This window comes from Lynx rufus, unplaced genomic scaffold (assembly GCF_022079265.1).
Source record: "Lynx rufus isolate CCGP_SWC_20201006 ecotype Redwood Valley unplaced genomic scaffold, mLynRuf1.p SCAF_5, whole genome shotgun sequence".
NCBI classification, from domain to species: Eukaryota; Metazoa; Chordata; class Mammalia; order Carnivora; family Felidae; genus Lynx; species Lynx rufus.
The window spans coordinates 28,824,232-28,846,917 of NW_025814867.1; the positions used below are offsets into that span (position 1 = coordinate 28,824,232).

General features: G+C 39.8%; 1 protein-coding gene across 1 annotated transcript in view; it reads right to left on the bottom strand.

Moving 5' to 3' along the window:
* Positions 1-1,245, bottom strand: part of NPHP3 (nephrocystin 3) — a 43,751-nt gene extending 42,506 nt beyond the window's left edge. Inside the window, exon 1 of the mRNA XM_047099494.1 lies at positions 833-1,245. Within this exon, the coding sequence (XP_046955450.1) occupies positions 833-1,228 (396 nt within the window). The 5' untranslated portion in view covers positions 1,229-1,245. The remainder of the gene's footprint in view (positions 1-832) is intronic.
* Between the last annotated feature and the right edge of the window lie 21,441 nt (positions 1,246-22,686).

Sequence of the window (22,686 nt, forward strand, 5' to 3'; positions counted from 1 at the left end):
TTTATTCAATTCCTACTGTGATGAGCCCAGAAACACTTGGGCTGTCTAGAAGTTTCTTCCACAGTTAAAAAAAAAAAAAAAAAAAGAGTAAAACCACAACCCTCAGAGAGGCCTAAAACAGATGACACAAAGTCTGACAACTTTGCTCACAGAAAAGCAACCTCTTGCTTTACATACCATTTTAATGAGTCAAAACACATCTACTAGAGGGAGACCATGCAATAATTGTTTTTCTGAGTAAATTAGTCAAGTGCATTAAGAGCATTTGACTACACCTAGGGAATGTTTTCAATCAAAGCAGTTAGGATGGTGAAAATCAGGTTTCCAGAAAAATTCACTTCAAGATCATTAAAACTCAAGAGCTCCACACGAAGAAACTGAGAGATATATTTAAGGGGGCGGGGAGTGCAGTTAAAAACTCCTAGGGAATTTGATGAGTTGGCTTCAACAGATGTCACCAAAATCTTTTGTGTGTCTGTGAGCCCTGGGTTAACCTACTTCCCTGGAGCCCCCTGCAGATTGGCATTTGCTGCTTCAGGACACTTTCAGGCTAATTGTTTCAAGGTGTCTGAATGAATGAACCAGAAATAGAAAAGGGGCGGATTAGTTAAGGAAATCAGTTTAGACCCCAAGAGAATGTGTCTCTCAAATTAAAATGCAGAGCGGTTCCTAGCCAACTTTCAAAACTACTTGGTTTAGAGAGGGGGCAGGATGGACGAAGGACGGAGTTAGGCGTCCAAAGCCCAGCCTGGCAGGGCGCGGGCGGGGCGGGGTGTGTGTGTGGGGGGGAACGTCCCGACTGCCCCCGCCGCGCACGCGGGCCGGGCGTTACCTGCAGCTCCGCCCGCAGCCGCTTGTTCTCCGTGTCCAGCTTGGCCTCGCGGCGGCCCATAGACAACAACTCCTGATTCTTGCTGACCCGGAAGATCTCGTATTCCTTCTTCAGCCGCTCGTACTCGGCCGCCGCGTACTCCAGCTCCGGCACGGACGAGCCGGTAGACTTGAAGCTAGCTCCCAGCAGCCCGCCGCCGCCCGCTCCACGGGGCAGCGACCCGGGCCCGGCCCCTGCCGCCGCTGCTGCAGCGCCGCGGCGGAACGAGCTGCGCAGCAGGCGGGCCTTGGGCTTCACCTCCACCGGGATCTCGCAGGCCTCGCCGCCGCCCGCCCCATACGTGTCCTCTATCACTTCCCCGCCAGCGGGGCTCACAAGCGACGAGGCGGTCCCCATTACGCCTGAGGCCGCCCCTACCAGCCAGCGGGGTACCAGAAGGGGGCGGGACGCGGCAAAAGAGACGGGGCGGGGCAGCAAGAAGGGGCAGGTCAGGGCGAAGGGGCGGGGCGAACGGGATGGGGCGTGGCAGAAGGACGGGGAGGGGCGGAGCGCAAGGCGTGCGGGGCGGGCGGTGTGATACGGGTGGGGAGGGGCAGCAGGACGGGGCGGGGCAGAGCTCAAGGCGGGCGGGGCGGGATGGATGGGGCGTGGCAGGAGGGCGGGGCGGGGCAGAAAGAAAGATGGACGGCCGCGCGTGCGGGACCTATCGGGGGATACGGAGCAGCGCGTGCATGGCTCCTCTCAGCAGGGTCTTCTCGGTCCCGGGCCCCCTGACGAGGGCGTGCCTCACAGCTGGCAGGGTCCCGGGTTGCTCTACCTTAGCGGCTGCTGTTCCTGTTCTGCCGCCGTGGGAGACCCAGCACTCCTCTCCAAAGGCAGTTGGGAAATCTGAGAAACGTACTGAGCGCCTGCTGTGTACCTGTCACTCTGTGTTTCACGGTATGCAAGTAGTTGGAATGGCCAGCAAGACATAGTACCACACAAGAAAAAGCTTTTAGACTTTACAGCCTGAGACCACCAGGGACAATCTTTAGACAAGGTGAGGTTTTTTGACTTTTTGTACGGATTTTAGAGACTGCACATCAAAGGAGCTGTGGGGCATATCACCAAATAAAGGGAAAGATAAGAGTATTACGGTATTTGGGGCAAGGGTGGGCTCTAGGTGATATGAAAATTTTCAGAAGATGGGGGAACTGTTTTAAATAAAGTCAGGGAAGGGGTAGGGTTGACGTCTTTTACCCTATCTTGGGTTCTTGCCCCTGCGCCTGCTAACTCGGGCTTCTAACCTCTCCAGGTTGGGAGGCCTGGGAGAGAGGACAAGAAAGTATTTGACTGACACTCCTGTGAACTGTATGTTGGTACTCTTTGGACTTGGTAAACTGTTAAAAGTTGGCCTTTTTTCCTCACGGGTACTTTTGTTAGGTTTTTCAAAGACCCCTCTCCCCCTCATAATTAAAAACCTTGACCCAGGCTGGTGTGGCTCTATTCAAGCTGTTGCCCACTCTTTCCCCAGCTGGAATCCAGTGATACATTAAACATCCTCTCTGCTGATGTTTGTTCAGATCCAAGATAATCCACTGGTTCACTTGACCCAGAGGCCCACATCTGATCCACAGGTGTTACAGGTCAGGTTTCCTGGGAAGCTGACTCTGAGATGGAGACAGCTATTAGGGAGTGTCCTTGGGATCAACACCTATGGAAAGTAAGGGAAAGAAGCACGTTTGCACAGCAGCAGAAGTTGAGCTTTGCTGCATCTCAGTGGAGGCCTCAGTCAGTCCTCAGAGAGTTCTGATGCTGGAATGGCCCTGTAGAGTGGTCCTAAATTGGGGTGCAGGGCTGGGACTTTATACCCTCATACCAGCCAGTCATCAGCAAGCTCTCTCCAGCCAAAGCAATCCCCATGGAGAGTCATAGTTGAGGGCTCTCTGCAGGTATCATTTCCAGTGGCTGGAGGAACAAGTCTTTCAGTCATCACAACATCTACCACAGTAGGAAACGCAATCTTTTCCCTGAAGAACTCTGGGAGTGCAAGCCAATTCTCCACCAAAGTAGCTGGTCATCCTTTCTCTTACCCTTTAGATTTTCATCAGGAGGGAATCAGACACCAGGCCATTACGGTTCTTCAAACTCCAGGAGACACATATTAAGTCTTCAAGTTGTCTCCTGAGATTAAGGGAATCATTGCTACCATCCCAGTACCTCAGGAACTCTCTCCTTTTAAAGTCCCTTCTGATCTCTAATTTCCAATCCTGGTACCCTCAATGTGGATCCGTGCTTTAAGGATCATTCACTAGGTTTCTGACCACCTCCTCTGAAAAATTCTGCATCTTAATCTTGCACCTTCTTTGGAATGTAGCTCAGTTGAAGACTTCCATTATTATTCTTGCATATAAAATAAAAAGCCATCACCCATCCCCTTTAAACCAGTAACAAACAAACTGCAGTAAACTTCCCACAGCTTGTGGAGTGAATTCAGATTCTGCATCCTGGTACTGAGTGCCTGAAGCAATGAGTCTCTCCTTTCTTCACTTCTCATCTATCCAGTAACATCCCTCTACCCACGTTACTCTATCCTAGTCGGGCTAATTTTCTTCTCCTCAAGCCAATAGGGTTTCTGTTTCCTTTCAGTACTGTCTGCCAAGTTCCATCTCTTTCAACATCTACCTTATTTCCCTCAGAAACTTGCCCTGGATAATTATACCTTTTGAGTTGATCATATCAGTAGTTTCAACTCCGTAATCCTTGCCCCCCATGTGCAAAGTGCTACACTTAACTTTTCCTGACCTTGTTCTTCATTCATTGTGTCTATCAATCTTGGTCTTTCAGTAGTTGTTTTTGTTATTGTTGGTATGCCATTTGTTGCTTAAATTCATCCCAGCAACCCTTATTGAGCTCCTGCTGGAAACATAATGTAGCACAAATGACTGATGACCCAAAGAGATGTTAAATGTGGCTGAGTTCTCAAAAAGCATGCGAGTTGTCTCTGCCTTCCTTGATAACCTTTAAATAGTTTCGGCAGATGCCCCAAAACACAAATCCAAGTTTGCTGAGATCATGGAGACTTTTCCTTTCCCCATATAGTAATTACTAGCTGCCTTTCTCATCAAGGACACTGTGTATACTGCATGCATACTGACCTTGGATAACTGTTGGTTAATGCCTAAGCCACCTAACTGGGTGAGCCCAGAGGTGATCAGATCTAGAGTACTAGCAGGTACTCAGCATAATAGCGTGGTTGGTTTTCAACATATTTCTTAATTGTAAAACATCACAGAATTTAGTCTAATGTTAAGTCTAATTTTCAACATCATAATTTGTTTTTCTTCTTTATGCTGAATTTAACCTACATACCTCAGTTTGAATTTTGAAAGGATAACTTTGGGGGTGCCTGGGTGGCTCAGTCGGTTAAGCATCCGACTTTGTCTGAGGTCATGATCTGACTGTTCATGAGTTTGAAGCCCATGTCAGGGAGCCTAGAGCCTACTTTGGATTCTGTGTCCCTTCTCTCTCCTCCCCTCCCCCTGCTTGCTCTCTCTCCCTCTCCAAAATATATAAACATTAAAAAAATTTTAAAAATAATTTAAGAAAGTATAACTTTGAATACAGACGTATGGTGAGGAATAAAGTCTCCGGCAAACAGCTTATGACTAATGAAAGATGGCTACAAAATTTTTAATTACTCCTTTTATTGTAAAGTGAAGTTTATGAGGACAGGCTATATAATTTGTGGGACCCAGTGTAAAATGAAAACGTGTTGCCCTTTGTTCAAAAATTGTAAAGAATCTCAAGATGGCAACAGAGCATTAAACCACAAGCACAGAGCCCTTTTGTGTTGAGCACTTGGGGTTCTTCATGGGTTGCACAACCATGACTCCCACCTGTTTATGACTCCTCCCCTTGAATCTGGTTGGGCTCTGTGACTGCTTTAACCAGTAGACTACAGCAGATATGACACTGTGCGAGTTTCTGAGTCTGGGACTTGCGAGAATGGCAGCTTCCACTTCCTGTGTCGTGGAACAGTCTGTCTGGGAGACTTCAGCCACTATGTAAGGAAACCTACTACCTCACATGGGACTGCCAGACTGGAAAGGTTATGTGTGGACATTCCAGGCAACAATCATGGGAAGTGAAACCATCTTGGACTCTCTGGACCAGACTATTTGCTAGCTGGATACTACTAAGTGACTTTAGTTAACACCACGGGGAGAACAGAAGAATCACTCAGATGATCTCTACCCAAATTCCTAATCCAACAAAATCATGAGATATAATAAAATTGTTGTTAGTTTAAGCCACTGAATTTGAGGTAATTTCTTCTCACATCTGGGAGAAAGATTTCCCCGCATTTGGTGAAAGTAGCTTGTAAAATTAATGCTACCACCTTTTTAAAAATGTGATTTGTAGAATAAATAGCATTTGTGGTGGTGACTGTGTATTTGGTTCTCAGACTATGAATCTCAGAATCATTTGGGACACCTGTTAAAAATTAAGATCCACTGAATTTTAATTTCTGAGACTGGAGCTTGCAAATTTGCAGGTTTCATTAGCTCCCAGGTGACACTTATGTAGTTTAAGCTCTCAGAACCAGTGAAATTGCATAAAAATTGTGGCTAGGGATGACCTAATTCCTTGCTACTCAAAGTGTGATCTACGGACAGGAGCATCAGCATCACCTTACAGCTTGTTAGGAGTCAGAGGCTCTGGTACCGTCACAGATGTACTGAATCACATGCAGAGTAAGAAGATCTTCAGGTGATTTGTATATACCTTAAAATTTGAGAAGCTACTATAGAACAATGTTTTTAATGTTGGTTGCACATCACCATCACTTGGAGAACTTAAAAAAAAAAAAATACTGCTGCCTGGGTCTCTCCCCAGAACAATTAGATCAAAATCTCCAGAGGTGGGGATCTGGCCATCATTATTTTTTAAAAGCTCCTCAGAGGATTTTAATCAGCAGTCAAGGGGGAATACCAATGGCTTCATCCTCTGCTGTCTCATTATTTCCAACATGTGTGCAATCCACCTTGGTAACTGTCTTGGCATATGTTTGCATATATCTAGCTTCCTATTGAAGGTTTCTTTCCTTTAATCTCAGTTCATCATAGTGAGTGCACATGCGATTTTGACCATATTGTTATTATTGTGCTTCACTTTTAGAAATAGACATGGCATTCCAAGTGGTCACTATATCCCCCCAAAAATCTGATTGGAAATGCTGCATGGGGTAATAGTGCTTGGAGAGCAAGCAACTTTACAGAAGGAAGGGATTCTAATTCTCATTAAAACTGCCAATGTTCTCCCAGGCCATTTAGTCCTGCTCCATTATACCATTCATAATCAGAATCAGGAATTCTGATTCCTGAAGTCCCTTGCTACAAAGTCTATATGTATGACTCGGATTTCAAGATTAGTAAACAATGGGCAACATCTAATCTGATTAAGCATCTGTGATTTAACATTTCTACCATTAGGGGGCAGTATAACTCAGGAAAAATTAATTTGGCTGGTAATTTGTATATACAAAAAAGAATCCTCATATGAAGATAACATTTTATTTTTTTGAAGATACCATTTTAAAGAATTTAGTCCAAGTGTTGTTATCAATAGTGATCATCTACATTGCCTTACTTAGTTCCCATCACAATAACACTTGTCTGGAAATTAGTCCTGAAACAGACAAGAGCATAGTTTGGCAAAGTTTTTTTCTGTAAAGGACCAGATAGTAAATATTTAACTCTCTGTGGGCCATTTGATCCCTGTCTCAATTACTCAACTCTGCCATTATAGCATGAAAAAAGCCATACACAGACATCAATGAATGGGCATGTCTGCATTCCAATTCCACTTGGTTTACAAAAACAGATGGCAGGGCATATTTGGCTTGAGGGCTGTAGTTTGCTGACCCCTGAACTACAGGGGCAATTTTCAAACCTGGAAAATTTTCAGAAGTACCTGGGGAGCTTGTTAAAAATGTAGAGTCTTGAACCCCACATCAAATCTACTGTGGACCAGGCCCTGGCATCTAAATTTTTTTAAGTCCCCATGTGACCCTGCAACAAATATGAATTTAGTAACCATTAGGCCAAAATAAAGTTAACTGCCCTTTTTGGGAATTGTAAGGTCCTCCTTGGCATTTTATGATATTTTTAGTATCTGAATACATTGTAAAAGATATATATGTGGAGTTTAGGGTTAGATTATCCTATGGGTGCTATCAAAGTGCACCAGTGAAGGCCTCATTTCTGTGTAAATGTTTGTATTGTGTGCATGGTTTGGGGTTGTTTTGTACCACAGCACATGTTAGCCCATCCTGACTGGTAGAGGGGCATACGGAATTAGTTTGAACAGGGAAGGGGAGGAGACTGAAGAAAATGGAAAAAGGAGAAAGAAGAGTTTAGTGAGATGGTGGAATGTTGTGCGGGATCTCTCCAAAATGTCCTAAATCTTCAATAAATCTACAAAATTTACAAAAAAGGTGGCTGTGATTGAATTTTTTATTTTTTATTTTTTTTTAAGAAATTGGGGAAGGAGAGGAGTTTAATGCCTGGATGAGTACAAAGGTGAAACAAAGGCAACACAGATGTAGTGGGCAGGGAAGTTGGGTAAGAATATTTTATGTATGGAGTATCCATTCTTCATGATGTGTGTTCTCTGAAGATAGGGTTGCCCTGGGCTTTTTACCTTGGATTAAATAAACATATGGGTATGTAGAAAGACATGCTCTAAAAAGAGTTGCAATGGGTTTTCTTAAGAATATGATAGCAAATATATTTACTAGTGGTCCTAAAACAGATCGCACATTTTGGACACTTATTTAACAAATAAAGCGATTCTGTTTTTCCAGAGCAGAAGCAGCCTCGGAGGTGCAGGAAACCATTTATTTCTTGCTTGCTGAAAAATGTCCCTTTGTTTCTCAAGTTCAGCATTTTTCTTCCCCCCTCCTACTCACATTCAGCTGTGAAGTTGAATATAACCTTTTTTGTTCTTTTGAAGTTGAATATAACCTTAATTTTTTTTTTAAATTGAGCCACCCATTTCAAATCTGGCAGCCAATGTCCACTTTAGGCTGTCATTAGTGACTGTCACTTCTTACCCACACCCATGACCCACATGGCAGGAAGCAGGCAAGGAGCCAGATTTAATCAGCTCCCACAAAGGAGAAATGAAGTGTTTTCTCTACTGTATAAATGTAAATGTGAAAAAGGATGTGCCTTTTCTGACTTAAGTCAGGCACTGAGGAGAGTCAGCTGAGATCGGTAGTTGTAAGAAGAAATTTTTGTTTCTTCACAAGTAATATGTGAATAAAAACAGCAGGTTTTAACTTTCAGAGTTTAAAATATATAAGAGTTTATCTTTTAGATATGATTTATTCATGGTTATGAAATTTTACTAACTCTTATAAAACTGATGGGAGTTATTTGAGTTATTGCCTCAATCTGTGAGTTGTATTCCAATGATTAATTTAATAATCTGATATTTAGTATTTGAAGCATATTTTCTCAAGAAACAATATTAGATAAGATGGTTATTGTTTCATCTCAGCACACAGAATACTATTTATGGTAAGTGCAGAATAAAAATAATTCAGATGCCATTGTAACATGTCATCTATAGAGCCATGCTTTCAGCATATTAACTCAGATTATCTAGGAACACATCCATCTTTGGGTTGTAAAATCTTAGATATCACCTCTGCTCATATTTGTGGCCTGTTGGTCTCCATGAAGAAGATAACTACAGAAGGCAATAATAGAGTAGAGTGGAAATAAATGAAATAGAATGGAAAAACAATAGAAAAGATCAACAAAATGAATGGCCGGCTGGTTTTTGAAAAGATAAACAGCATTGACAAAATTTTAGCTAGACTTGAGAAAAAAGGAAGATTCAAAGAAAACAGAGAAAAAGCTCCTTGACATTGGTCTTGGCAGTGATTTTTTTGGATATGACACCAAAATCACAAGCAACAAAATAAAAAATGAACAAGTGGGATTACATTAAATGAAAATGCTTCTGTACAGCAAGAACAAAACAAAACAAAACCAACAAAATGAAAAGGGAAATAGGCACCTGGGTGACTCAGTCAGTTAAGCATCTGACTCTTGATTTCGGCTCAGGTCATGATCTCATAGTTTGTAAGATTGAGCCCTGCGTTGGGCTCTATGAGCATAGTGTGGAGCTTGCTTAGGATTCTCTGTCTCTGTCTGTCTGTCTGTCTCTCTCTCTCTCTGCTCCTCCCCTCACTTGCATGTGCTCTGTTTCTCTCAAAATAAATTAACACCCTAGGGAATGAGGGAAAATATTTACAAATTGTATATCTGATAAGGGGTTAGTATCCAGAATATATAAAGAACTACATATACATGGAACTTAGACAACTCAATATTAAAAGCATCAAATAATCTAATTTTTAAATGGGCAAAGGACCTGAATAGGTAATTTTCCAAAGACATACAAATGGTCAACAGGTACACAAAAAAGTATTCAATACCACTAATCATAGAGAAATGTAAATCAAGACCACAATGAGATACCACCTCACACTTGTTAAAATAGCTATTATCATAAAGACAAGAGGTAATAGGTGTTGGCAAGGGTAGGGAGAAAAGGGAAACCTTTTGCCCCACTGTTGGTGGCATTATGGAAAATGGTATGGAGTTTCCTCAAAAAATTAATAGAAGTACCAGCAATCCCACTTGTGGGTATACACCTGCAAGAAATGAAGTCACCATCTCAAAGAGATAATCTGCACCTTGTGTTCATTGCAGTGTTATTCGTAATAGCCACAACATGGAAACAACCTAAATGGATGGATGCTGGTGGATGAATGAATAAAGAAACTGTGGTATACATACCCTGTGGAATATTATGCAGCCTTAAAAGGAAGTCCTGCCATTTGTGACAACACAGATGAACCCTGAGGGCATTATACTAAGAGAAATAACCTAGACGAAGAAAGACAAATACTGCATGATCTCACTTATATGCAGAATCTAAAAAAGTCAAATTGATAGAAGCAGAGAGTAGAATAGTGGTTACCAGGGGTAGGGAGGTAGAGGAAATGGGGAGATGTTGGTCAAAGGGGACAAACTTTGTTATAACATGAGTAAGTTCTGGGGATCTGATGCACAGCATGTACAGCCCTGTGACTATGGTTAAGAATATTGTATACTTGAAATTTTCTAAGAGAATAGATCTTAAATGTTCTTACCACACACACAGAAATGGTAACTATATGAGGTGATGGGTGTGTATATACTAACCTTCTTGTGGTAGTCGTTTCACTATATATATATATATATATATATATATATATATATATATCATATCATCACATTGTACACCTTAAACTTACACAATGTTATTTGTCAGTTATATCTCAATAAATCTGGAAAAAAAGATTCCTCTATATACTCATCCACATAGCTAGAGGAAAAAGAAAAAAGATGATTTCTAAGTGTCAGAAGGATAAAAATTTGGAGAAACTGCAACTCTGTGCACTGAGAATATAAATTAACATAAACACTTTGGAAAATTGTTCATAGTATCTCTTAAAGCTGCATATCCTACCTATCCTAGTCCTAGGCATAATCCTTACACAAATGCACGAAAGCCACATACGAGAATGTGAAGAGTACTATTACTCTTCTACCCAAGTTCCCATCAACAGTAAAATGGACAAATATATGGTGGTATATGGTCACAGACAAATACTACACAATAATGAAATGAATAAATTATGTCAACAGGTAGTAACATGGTTACATTTCCCAAATATTGGACAAAAGAAGCAGACACAAAGGAGATAATGTTTCATGATGCCATTTATAGTATGTTCCAAAGCAGGCAAAAGTAACTGATGATGGGAGGGTACAGTAGCTTCCTTTGGTGAGAGAGAGAGAGAGAGAGAGAGAGAGAGAGAGAGAGAGAGAGAGAGAGACTGGGAGCTTCTTGGGTACTGGTTGTGTTCTATCTTTGATCTCTTCTTTGATCTGGAAGGCAATAACATGAGTTATTCACTTTATAAAAATTAGCCAAGATTTACACTTAAGATTGGTGTACTTTTCTGTATGTCTTATTTATTTTAATAAATAAAATTCACTCTTAAAAAGAAAAAAAGAGGACACCTATAGCCACAGGTCAAAGTGGGCACATCCCACTGGTCTGAAACATGCTCCAGCAGGGAGGGGATCTGGAAGAGGGGAAAGGGAACAAGTTGTTATATAGTTTCCATTGTTTAGATTCTAGCAAGATCTTGTGCAAATTATTTGACTTCTCGCACTTCTGTTTCCTCATTTGAAAATGAAGATGATATGGGGTGCCTGGGTGGTCAGTCGGTTAAGCATCCGACTTAGGCTCTGGTCATGATCTCGCGGTCTGTGGGTTTGAGCCCCATGTCAGGCTCTGTGCTGACAGTGCAGAACCTGGAGCCTGCTTTGAATTCTGTGTCTCCCTCTCTCTCTGCCCCTCCCCTGCTTGTGCTGTGTCTTCCTTGCTCTCAAAAGTAAATAAACATAATTTTTTTTTTTTTTGAAAATGAAGATGATAGAAATTCACCTCATAGCAGCTGTGGACAGCCAAATGAGTAGTCTAGAAGTATTGGAATTCATTATATTTTGTTCCTCAGGGAATCCAGAAACACACTACCTAATTTAGCTTAATTCTCTTCTTTAAGTAACTTAGTAGGGTCGCGCAAAGGAAGTTTGACAAGCCTGACAGATATATTCATTCTCTGAAGCCTACTTGGATTGACAGACCAAGACTCGGCCTCTCTGTGACAGAGAAAGCACTGGCGTATCTGCATCCTTATGCACACATCACCACTGTCCTAAAAACAGTATCTCTTGACTGCTTTTGTGGCTGTTCCATTTTGAGCCAATCAAATTATTCCAAGAAGATGGTCTGTTAGATTCTGAGGTCAAGAAGCAGGAAATGTCAGACTTCTTTTTAGCAGCATCTGAGATGTCTTCCATATATCAGTTTTTAAGATGGCAACAGATTCACAAATCAAATTGAACCAAATCAAACCAAAATCCACAAAACACACTCCCCTGAGGATGGCAGAAAGCATTGTTTTTCATGGAGGAAGAAACATAACCAGAAGAGAATACAATTTTTGTCTTGACACATCATTATTTGGTAGCACAAAATTACAGACTATAGCAAATAGGGAATAGCTTGCCTAATCACTTTTTATTACCTGTAATTAATGTTTTCTGCACTCCTATTGGACTCACGGAGTCTCCACAAAACTGTCTTTGGCTTTTCTTCCAGTGTATTTAGGTTTTGAGTGGCCCCATCCTCAGCTACAAGGTCAGCTGCATTCTGTGTACAAATGACATTTAAATCCACCCTTTCACTCTTGAACTCCTCTCTGTCCATTTTTGTATTACCTTTTGTCAAGTGTACTTCCGCTGGATGCTTATTTGCAATTCAAATCTACCTGGGGAAAGCCCATCTTCTAATCTTTTCCAGCAAAGGGTAGCAGCCACAGTCTTTTTTCTTACACCATTTAATCTTCAAATCAGGCAATTAAGTAACATTTGTGACCTACCAATAAGGTCTCACCACTTTCACAAAGCCAGTTATGCAAATTTACATGATTCTCAGTCACTAGGAAGTTTCCAGAGATTCAGGTTCACTGCCCTTGCCTTATCCTACGCGTTCTATGGGTTAACTTTTATCCTTGGTGGTTATCCATAATTTCCCTTTATTTTTTTATACCTTTTTTTAAATGACTTAACTTTATTTTTAATTTTTTAAAATTTACATCCAAATTAGCATATAGTGAAGCAATGATTTCAGGAGTAGATTCCTTAATGCCCCTTACCCATTTAGCCCATCCCCCCTCCCACAACCCCTCCAGCAACCCTCAGTTTGTTCTCCATATTTATGAGTCTCTTTTATTTTGTCCCCTCCCTGTTTTTATATTATTTTTATTTCCCTTCCCTTATGTTCATCTGTTTTGTCTCTTAAAGTCCTCATATGAGAGAAGTCATATGATTTTTGTCTTTCTCTGACTAATTTTACTTAGCATCATACCTTTCAGTGCCATCCATGTAGTTGCAAATAGCAAGATTTCATTCTTTTTGATTGCCGAGTAATATTCCATTATATATATATATATATATATATATATATATATATATATATACACACACACACACACACACACACACACACACACACACACCACATTTTCTTTATCCAGTCATCCATTGATGGACATTTGGGCTCCTTCCATACTTTGGCTATTGTTGATAGTGCTACTATAAACATGGGGGTGCATGTGTCCCTTCACAACAGCACACCTGTATCCCTTGGATAAATGCCTAGTACTGCAATTGCTGGGTCATAATTTCCCTTTAGAGAAGTTTAAAAATACCACCTAAGAAGAAACTTCAGATTCACTTAAAATCCATTCTTGTCTTTCTCCATTATATACTATTCATTACTTAGGATTATTCACTTTTTCATTAGAGGATTTTAGATTTTTATGCTATCTTTTTCATCTTTGTGGTTTTCGAGCCACAATAATATTGCCCAGAATAATGGAGCTATGTTTTCACCATAGTACACGCTCCAGCATTAGTCTTTTCCAGTTAATCCCTGAGACTTTCCAAAGCTTTGGCTTAGTGGAAGGAATAATAGGAGGTAATGAGCCATGCCAGGGTTTGAATCCCAGCTCTGCCATTTTCTAGCAGTGTGACTTTTGACAAGTTACTTTACCTCTCTGAACCTTTTTTCTGTTAGTCTTTTTTTTTTCCTTAATAATAAAATGAAATTGCTTCATAGACTGGCTATAAGAATTAAATTTGGTTTCACAGTGGTGACCGAGCTTTATCTAGCACGTTCCCTTTCTCAGTCAGTGGTAGCTCCTTTCTCCTTCACCTCTGCACCCCCTTGCATCTGGGAACTAAATGAACCAATTTCCTAAAAGAATTAAAGGGCTGAAGTTCAGACAGAAGTAGGTTCTGACATTATATGCATTGTTAATAAAAAAAACCAAACATGTAATTGTCACTTCCGAAAAATTCATTTATAGAGAAACCTCAGCTATGGGGAATACCACACAAACAACATAAATGCAAAAGGAGGAAAGTGGTGTCTCCAAAGTCCTTAAGCTTTGCATGGCCAACATTCACTTGACTCACAGGAAAGCATCTAAGGTCTCTATGAAGATCCTATGTATTATTATGTTGGATATTCATTTCCAATTTTATTTTATTTTACATTTATTTATTTATTATTAATTATTTTTTTATTACATCCAAGTTAGTTAGCATATAGTGCAATGATGATTTCAGGAGTAGATTCTAGTGATTTATCCCCTATGTATAACTCCCAGTATTCATCCCAACAAGTGTCTTCCTTAATGCCCCTTACCCATTTAGCCCATCCCCCCTCCCAGAACCCCTCCAGCAACACTGTTTGTTTCTATATTTAAAGAGTCTCTTATGTTTTGTCCCCATCCCTGTTTTTATATTATTTTTGCTTCCCTTCCCTTATGTTCATCTGTTTTTATCTTAAATTCTACATATGATGCAGTCATATGATATTTGTCTTTCTCTGACTAATTTCACTTAACATGATATCCTCTGGTTCCATCCACGTTGTTGCAAATGGCAAAAGATTTCATTCTTTTTGATTGCCAATTAATACTCCACAGTGTGTGTATGTGTATATATACACATTGGCTATTATCGATAGCACTGCTATAAATATTGGGGTGCATGTGCCCCTTCGAAACACCACATCTGTATCCCTTGGATAAATACCTAGTAGTGCAATTGCTGGATCATAGGGTAGTTCTATTTTTACCTTTTTGAGGAACCTCCATACTGTTTTCCAAAGTGGCTTCACCAGTTTGCATTCCCATCAGCAGTGCAAAAGAGATCCTCTTTCTCTGCATCTTCACACACATCTGTTGTTGCCCGAGTTGTCAATTTTAGCCATTCTGACAGGGGTGAGGTGGTATCTCATTGTGGTTTTGATTTGTATTTCCCTGATGATGAATGATGTTGAGCATTTTTTCCAGTGTCTGTTAGCCATCTGGATGTCTTCTTTGGAAAAGTGTCTATTCATGTCTTCTTCCCATTTCTTCACTGGATTCTTTGTTTTTTTATCTTGATGAGGTCCCAATACTTTGCTTTTGCTATTGTTTCCCTTGACTCTGGAGATGTGTTGAGTAAGTTGCTGCAGCCAAGGTCAAAGAGGTTTTTGCCTGCTTTCTCCTCGAGGATTTTGATAGTTTCCTGTCTTACATTTAGGCCTTTCATCCATTTTGAGTTTATTTTTGTGTATGGTGTAAGAAAGTGGTCCAGGTTCATTCTTCTGCATGTCGCTGTCCAGTTTTCCCAACACCACTTGCTGAAGAGACTGTCTTTATTCCACTGGATATTCTTTCCTGCTTTGCCAAAGACTAGTTGGCCATATGTTTGTGGGTTCATTCCTGGGTTCTGTATTCTGTTCCATTGATCTATGTGTCTGTTTTTGTGCCAGTCCCATACTGTCTTGATGATTACAGCTTTGTAATACAGCTTGAAGTCTGGAATTGTGATGCCTCCTGCTTTGGTTTTCTTTTTCAGGATTGCTTTGGCTATTTGGATCATTTCTGGTTCCATACATGTTTTAGAATTTTATGTTATAGCTCTGTGAAGAACACTGGTGTTTGTTGGGATGAGCACTGGGTGTTGTATGGAAACCAATTTGACGAAAATTTCATATTAAAAAAAAAGAACACGTGTTATTTTGATAGGAATTGCATTGAATATGTAGATTGCTTTGGGTAGTATTGACATTTTAACAATATTTGTTCTTCCAATCCATGAGCATGGGATGTTTTTCCATTTTTTTGGTGTGTCTTCTTCAATTTCTTTCATAAGCTTTCTATAGTATTCAATGTGTAGGTTTTTCACCTCTTTGGTTAGGTTTATTCCTAGGTACTTTATGATTTGATGCAATTGTAAATGGGATTGATTCCTTGATTTCTCTTTCTGCTGCTTCATTATTGGTGTATAGAAATGCAACTGATTTCTGTACATTGGTTTTATCTCTGAGACTTTGCTGAATTCGTGGATCAGTTCTAGCAGGTTTTTGGTGGAGTCTTTGGGTTTTCCACATAGAATATCATGTCATCTGCGAAGAGTGAAAGTTTGACTTCCTCCTTACTGATTTGGATGCCTTTTATTTCTTTGTGTTGTCTGGATGCTGAGGTTAGAACTTCCAACACTATGTCGAATGACAGTGGTGAGAGTGGACATCCCTGTCATGTTCCTGACCTTAAGGGGAAAGCTCAGTTTTCCCCAAATGAAGATGATATTAGCGCTGGGTCGTTCATATATGGCTTTTATGATCTTGAGGTATGATCTTATATCCCTACTTTCTTAGGGTTTTTATCAAGAAAGAATGCTGTATTTTGTCAAATGCTCTCTCTGCATTTATTGAGAGGATCATGTGATTCTTGTCCTTTCTTTTATTGATGTGATGTGTCACATTGATTGTTTTGCAGATATTGAACCAGCCCTGCATCTCAGGTATAAATCCCACTTGGTTGTGGTGAATAGTTCTTTTAATGTATTATTGGATCCGGCTTGCTAGTGTCTTGTTGAGAATTTTTGCATCCTTGTTAATCAGGAAAATTGGTCTGTCGTTCTTTTTAGTGGGGTCTTTGTCTGGTTTTAGAATCAAGGTAATGCTGGCCTTGTAGAATGAGTTTGGAAGTTTTCCTTCCATTTCTATTTTTTGGAACAGCTTCAAAAGAATAGGTGTTAACTCTTCCTTAAATGTTTGGTAGAATTCCCCTGGAAAGCCATCCAGACCTGGACTCTTGTTTGTTGGGAGATTTTTGATTACTGATTCAATTTCTTTACTGGTTATGGGTCTGTTCAAATATTCTATTTCTTCCTGTTTCAGTTTTGGTAGTTTATGTTTCTATGAATTTGTCCATTTCTTCCAGATTGCTCAATTTATTGGCATATAATTGCTTGTAATATTCTCTTGCTATTGTTTGTATTTCTGCAGTGTTGGTTGCGATCTCTCCTCGTTCATTCTTGATGTTATTTATTGGGTCCTTTCCTTTTTCTTTTTGATAAATCTGGCTAGAGGTTTATCAGTTTTGTTAATTCTTTCCAAGAAACATCTGGTTTCATTGGTCTGTTCTACTGTTTTTTTTTAAATTTATTTATTTCAATAGCATTGATTTCTGCTCTAATCTTTATTATTTCCCATCTTCTGCTGGTTTGGGTTTTATTTGCTGTTCTTTTTCCAGATCTTTAAGGTGTAAGGTTAGGTTGTATATTTGAGACTTTCCTTACTTCTTTAAGAAGTCCTGGATTGCTATATACTTCCCTTTTATGACTGCCTTTGCTGTATCCCAGAAGTTTTGGGCTGTCGTGTTTTCATTTTCATTGGCTTCCATGTGCTTTCTAGTTTCCTCTTGAATTTCTTGGTTAACCCATTCATTCTTTAGTAGGATGTTCTTTAGACTCCAATTATTCATGGTCTTTCCCAAATTTTTCTTGTGGTTGATTTTAAGTTTCATAGTGTTGTTGTCTGAAAATATGCAAGGTATGATCTCATTCTTTTTGTACTTGTTGCGGGCTACTTTGTGTCCCAGTATGTGATCTATCCTGGAGAACATTCCATGTGCGCTCAAGAAGAATGTGTATTCTGCTGCTTTAGGATGAAATGTTCTGAATATATCTGCTAAGTCCATTTGGTCCAGTGTGTCACTCAAAGCCATTGTTTCCTTGTCTATTTTATACTTAGATTATCTGTCTATTGCTTTGAGTAGAGTATTGAAGTCCCCTACTACTATGGTATTATTATCAATGAGTTTCTTTATGTCTGTGATTAACTGATGCTTCCACATTGAGGGTATAAATATTTATAATTGTTAGCTCTTTTGATGGATAGACCCCATGACTATGATATAATACCCTTCTTCATTTCTTATTACAGTCTTTATTTTAAAATGTAGTTATCTGATAGAAGTATGGCTACATCAGCTTTCTTTTGGTGACCATTAGCATGATAGATGATTCTCCATCCCCTTACTTTTAATCTGTAGGTGTAATTAGGTAAAAAATGGATGTCTTGTAAGCAGCATAGAGATGGGTCTTGTTTTCTTATCCATTCTGATACACTACGTCTTTTGATTGGAGTGTTTAGTCCATTGACATTTAGAGTGAGTACTGAATGATACGAAGTTCGTGCCATTGTGTTACCTATGGAGTTGCAGTTTCTGGTGATGTTCTCTGGTCCTTTCCAGTCTTTGTTGCTTTTGGTCTTTTTGTTTTGTTTTGTTTCATGTTTTCTCCACTCAAAGAGCCCCCCTTAAAATTTCTTGGAGGGCTGGTTTAGTGGTCACAAACTCCTTTAATTTTTTTTGTCTGGGAAACTCTTTATATCTCCTTCTATTTTGAATGACAGCCTTGCTGGATAAAGAATTCTTGGCTGCATATTTTTCCAATTCAGCACATTGAATATATCCTGCCACTCTTTTCTGGCCTGCCATGTTTCTGTGGATACGTCTGTTGTGAACCTGATATGTCTTCCCTCGTAGGTTAAGGACTTTTTTTTTCCCTTGCTGCTTTCATAATTCTTGCCTTCTCTGTGTATTTGGTGAATTTGCCTATGATAGGCCTTGTTGATGGTCAGTTTTTGTTGAATCTAATGGAAGTTCTCTGTGATTGGATTTTGATGTCTGTGGCCTTCCCCAGATTACAAAAGTTTTCTGCTATAATTTGTTCATATAAACCTTCTCCTTTTTCTCTCTTTTCATCTTCTGGGACTTCTATGATATGGATGTTATTACTTTTTAATAAGTCAATGAATTCTCTAAGTCTTGTATCATGCTCTTTTTGCCTTTGTTTCCCTCTTTTTTTCTGATTCATTCAAAAGGTATTAAAAAATTTAAAAATTAGAAAAAAGTATATAATAAAATAGAATAAAATGAAATAAAGAAAGTGAAATAGAATAAAAAATTTACAAAACCACATAGTAAAAAATTTTTAAAAATTAAAAACAAAATAAAAATTGAAAATAAAAGTTTTTCTTTCTGTATCTAAGAAAAAGAAAAGAAAGGATGAAAAAAAAAGAAAAAACAATTTAAAGACTGAAGAAAAAAAAACCGAATATAGGAACCAGCAAACAGAATGAAACCTGAATGAAGTTACATCCAGTTTCCCTTAGAACTCAAACTATGAAGCACTCTATAGCCCATACACTGAGCAGGCAGAGAGACTTGTGCTGGTCTAGCAGATGTGCTTGGAGGGCACAGTTGGGTGGGGCTTGGTATAATGGCTCAGTTCTCCACTAGGTGGCGCCGCTTGGCTTACTGAGGTGGATCAGTGTGACAATAATGCGTGTGTGTGTGTGTGTGTGTGTGCGCGCGCATGTGCAGGAGAGGTGGAAATGGCTTTACCCAGCTTCCTGGTCTCTGGCACTGGAACTTTGCACTCTCACCGACCCACAATCAAGCACCCCTCCTTTGTCTCAGGCTTCTGTCTACTCCCCGCCTCTACCCTGTCTGTGTCCATGCCATCAGCCTGCCAGGCGACACCTTGCTCCGGAGTTTTTTCTCAGATGGGTCTGCATTACAAAATTCCTCACTTCAGAGAACCCCGTGGCTTGGACCCACACCAACCCTCTAGTATAGGGTCTCATTGAGCAGTGGCTGGGTACCAGCTTGCCCCAGAAAACGTTCTTGCGATTGCACAGTGGCAGAGGTTCAGAGATTATGGCACATCGCAACACACAGATGGTGCCATGTTTCACGGCAATCTGGAATCTTTGTCCCAATACCAGCAAATATGGCTCCTCTCTGGGGTCTGCTGGGACCTTTGCCTGTGGGAAGGCTGTATGGCCTCTACCAAATACTCTCCAAGCAGGGGAACCACTTCTTCCCTTGTGGCACATGGATGCCACAGACCCCGCTGGCTGCCTCTGGTGGTTCACCCTACTTCCTCACCAGAGCACTGCCAGGCACTGAGCTCCAGAACTTCCAACTCTGTCCTCCCCTGCTTATAGAATCCTAATGGTATTGAAACCCTCTCTTTTCTCCCTGTCAGTGGTTTTGGGGAACAGATTTCTTGTTTAGTCCCTTGTGAGTGTTTTCACTCTTTCTCTTTCTCTCCAGCTATTTTCGAGGGAGTGCTTTTCCTTTTATTCTCCCAGTGTGCCACACTGTCCCCCCACTTTCTCTGTCCTCTCTCTGCAAAAACAGCTCCCTACCCTCCACCTCCCAGTTCACCTCTCTGCACTGCATACCTGCCAAGTTCTGTGGCTCAAATTATGCAGATTGTTGTGTTAATCCTCTGATCAATTTCTCAGGTGTGCAAAATGGTGCTGATCTAGCTGCATTTCAGGGATAAGACAAACTGAGAACTTCTGTGCTGCTCTGCCAACTTGTGTAACCACCAGCCCCCCTCCAACAACTGTCAAGTTTTTTTTAAAGCGTTTATTTTAGCACTCCTGTAGTCCCTGAGAGCATTGCAGGATAGTATAATAGTCAATGTCCATAATGGTTCCTTAATTGTCATTAAAAGCATATATTATGTTGTTTTTTGTTAGTTTAAATATATTAGTAAGTATGTAATAAATTTTTTAAAATTTCGATGCTAAGTAGTTAATATGTTTTCTTAAAAAAGATATTCGTGGCCCTTCATCAAGAAATTTCAATTATCTTGAAATTTTTTCATGTTATAATAATACCAACATTTTAGGGGCACCTGGATGGCTCAGCTGGTTAAGACTCTGACTTCAGCTCAGGTCATGATCTCATGGTCCATGGGTTCGAGCCCTGCATCAGGCTCTGTGCTGACAGCTCAGAGCCTGGAACCTGCTTCAGATTCTGTGTCTCCCTCTCTCTCTGCCCCTCCCCTGATCACACTCTGTATTTCTCTCTCTCAAAAATAAATAAAATATTAAAAAAATATGAGCCAAAGCATAAGAGACTCTTAAAAACTGAGAACAAACTGAGGGTTGATGGGGGGTGGGAGGGAGGGGAGGGTGGGTGATGGGTATTGAAAAGGACATCTTTTGGGATGAGCACTCGGTGTTGTATGGAAACCAATTTGACAATAAATTTCATATATTAAAAAAACATTAAAAATAATATCAACATTTAATTTTATTATTTTTTTCTTCTTTTTAACTAACATTTTTAAATTTATTTTTAAAAATGTTTTTATTTATTTTTTTATAAATTCACTATTTAAAAAAAATGTTTATTTATTTTGAGAGAGAGAGTGTGAGAGGAGGGAGGGACAGAGAGAGAGGAAGAAAGACAATCCCAAGAGAGAGAATCCCAAGACAGAATCCTGGTATGGGCAGGATCTCCGAACCATGAGATCATGACCTGAGATGAGACCAAGAGCTGGATACTCAGCTGACTGAGCCATCCAGGTGCCCCTTTTGTTTATTTATTTTGAGAGAGAGAGCAGGAGAAAGAGAATGAATGGGGGAGGAGCAGAGACAAAGGGAGAGAGAGAATTCCAAGCAGGCTCTGCACTGTCAGAGCAGATCCCCATGTGGGGCTCGAACCTGTGAACTGTGAGATCATGACCTGAGTCCAAATCAAGAGTCAAATGCTTGAATGACTGAACTGTTCACCCAGCCTCCCCATTAACCAACATTTTATTTTAAATAACTGTATTCATGTAATACAAGGAATACACAATCTGAGAGTTCTACTGAATCTGTTTCCTGCTCCAATCTCTCTGAAACTATTTTTTGGTAAGATTTTCATTCTTTGGTCAGTGGAAAGATTTGAACATTATTTGTTTACATAGGCAAAAATCATAGACCCTTATTTTATGATTTTTGGGGATGTTTGTGAGGAATTTCTTAAGATGCCTCCCTATTTAGATTGGACTAGTGTCTGGGTAGCTTGGAGAAATATTCAGGAGATAAGTCTCTTACAAAAATGACAAATTTTCTGAGATTTTTTTTTCCCATATCAAAGTATTCTCTTTGTGATTCTAGATCAGTGGTTTATTATAAAAGTATATAACTCAGGAATAGCGAGGTGATAGAGATGCAAAAGGCAAGGTATGTGGGAAACAATGCAGTTTCCATGCCTTTGCTAGGCACACCACTCTCCCGAAATCTCCATGCGTTCACCAACTCCGAAGCTCCCGATTATCTTGAAATTTTATACGTGGAGTGTCTGTGATGTCAGTTACTTCTATTCGTGTGTGTGTGTGCGCGTGCGCGCGCATACAAACATATAATTCTCTGTATAATATTTTGTTATAATATATTCATGTAAAGGCATCTCCTCTGAACTCTAGTTTAGGAGATGCAATTTCTAAGAGTATAAAAATTTTTAATTCTGTTATGGTTTCACAGAACATTGCTGCAGTAAGGTCTCAAGGGACAAAACCACATCTATCAAATACTATTTCCTTAGATTATGAACAAACATCCTTTGAGTAAATTAGATCCTTCTTCAATAAAATTTCAGGTTCCCATCATCTCCTAAAAAGTGATTTTTGTCACTCTTACCTCTACATTAAATTATACTGAATATTTCAGCTTCTTAGAGTGAATTGGCTTCCCCAGAACTACCTGTGTTTTTGAAATTTCTTTTCGTAGAAGTAATTTCTATACATTATTGAACTCTATCACAAAGTTTCTATCCTGGGTAATTTTTCTTTAGCAACTTCATAGACTTAAACATAATAGATTCAAATGCCACGTATAAATTGACAATATTTTTTGTCAATACTCATGACTTAATTAAAAAATTTTTCCTCTTAGTTTTCTTTTTTCATCAAAATAAACCAAAGACCTATATCCAGCAGATGCTGGAGTTCTACTTCTATTTAAAAGGGGAAATATATACCTAT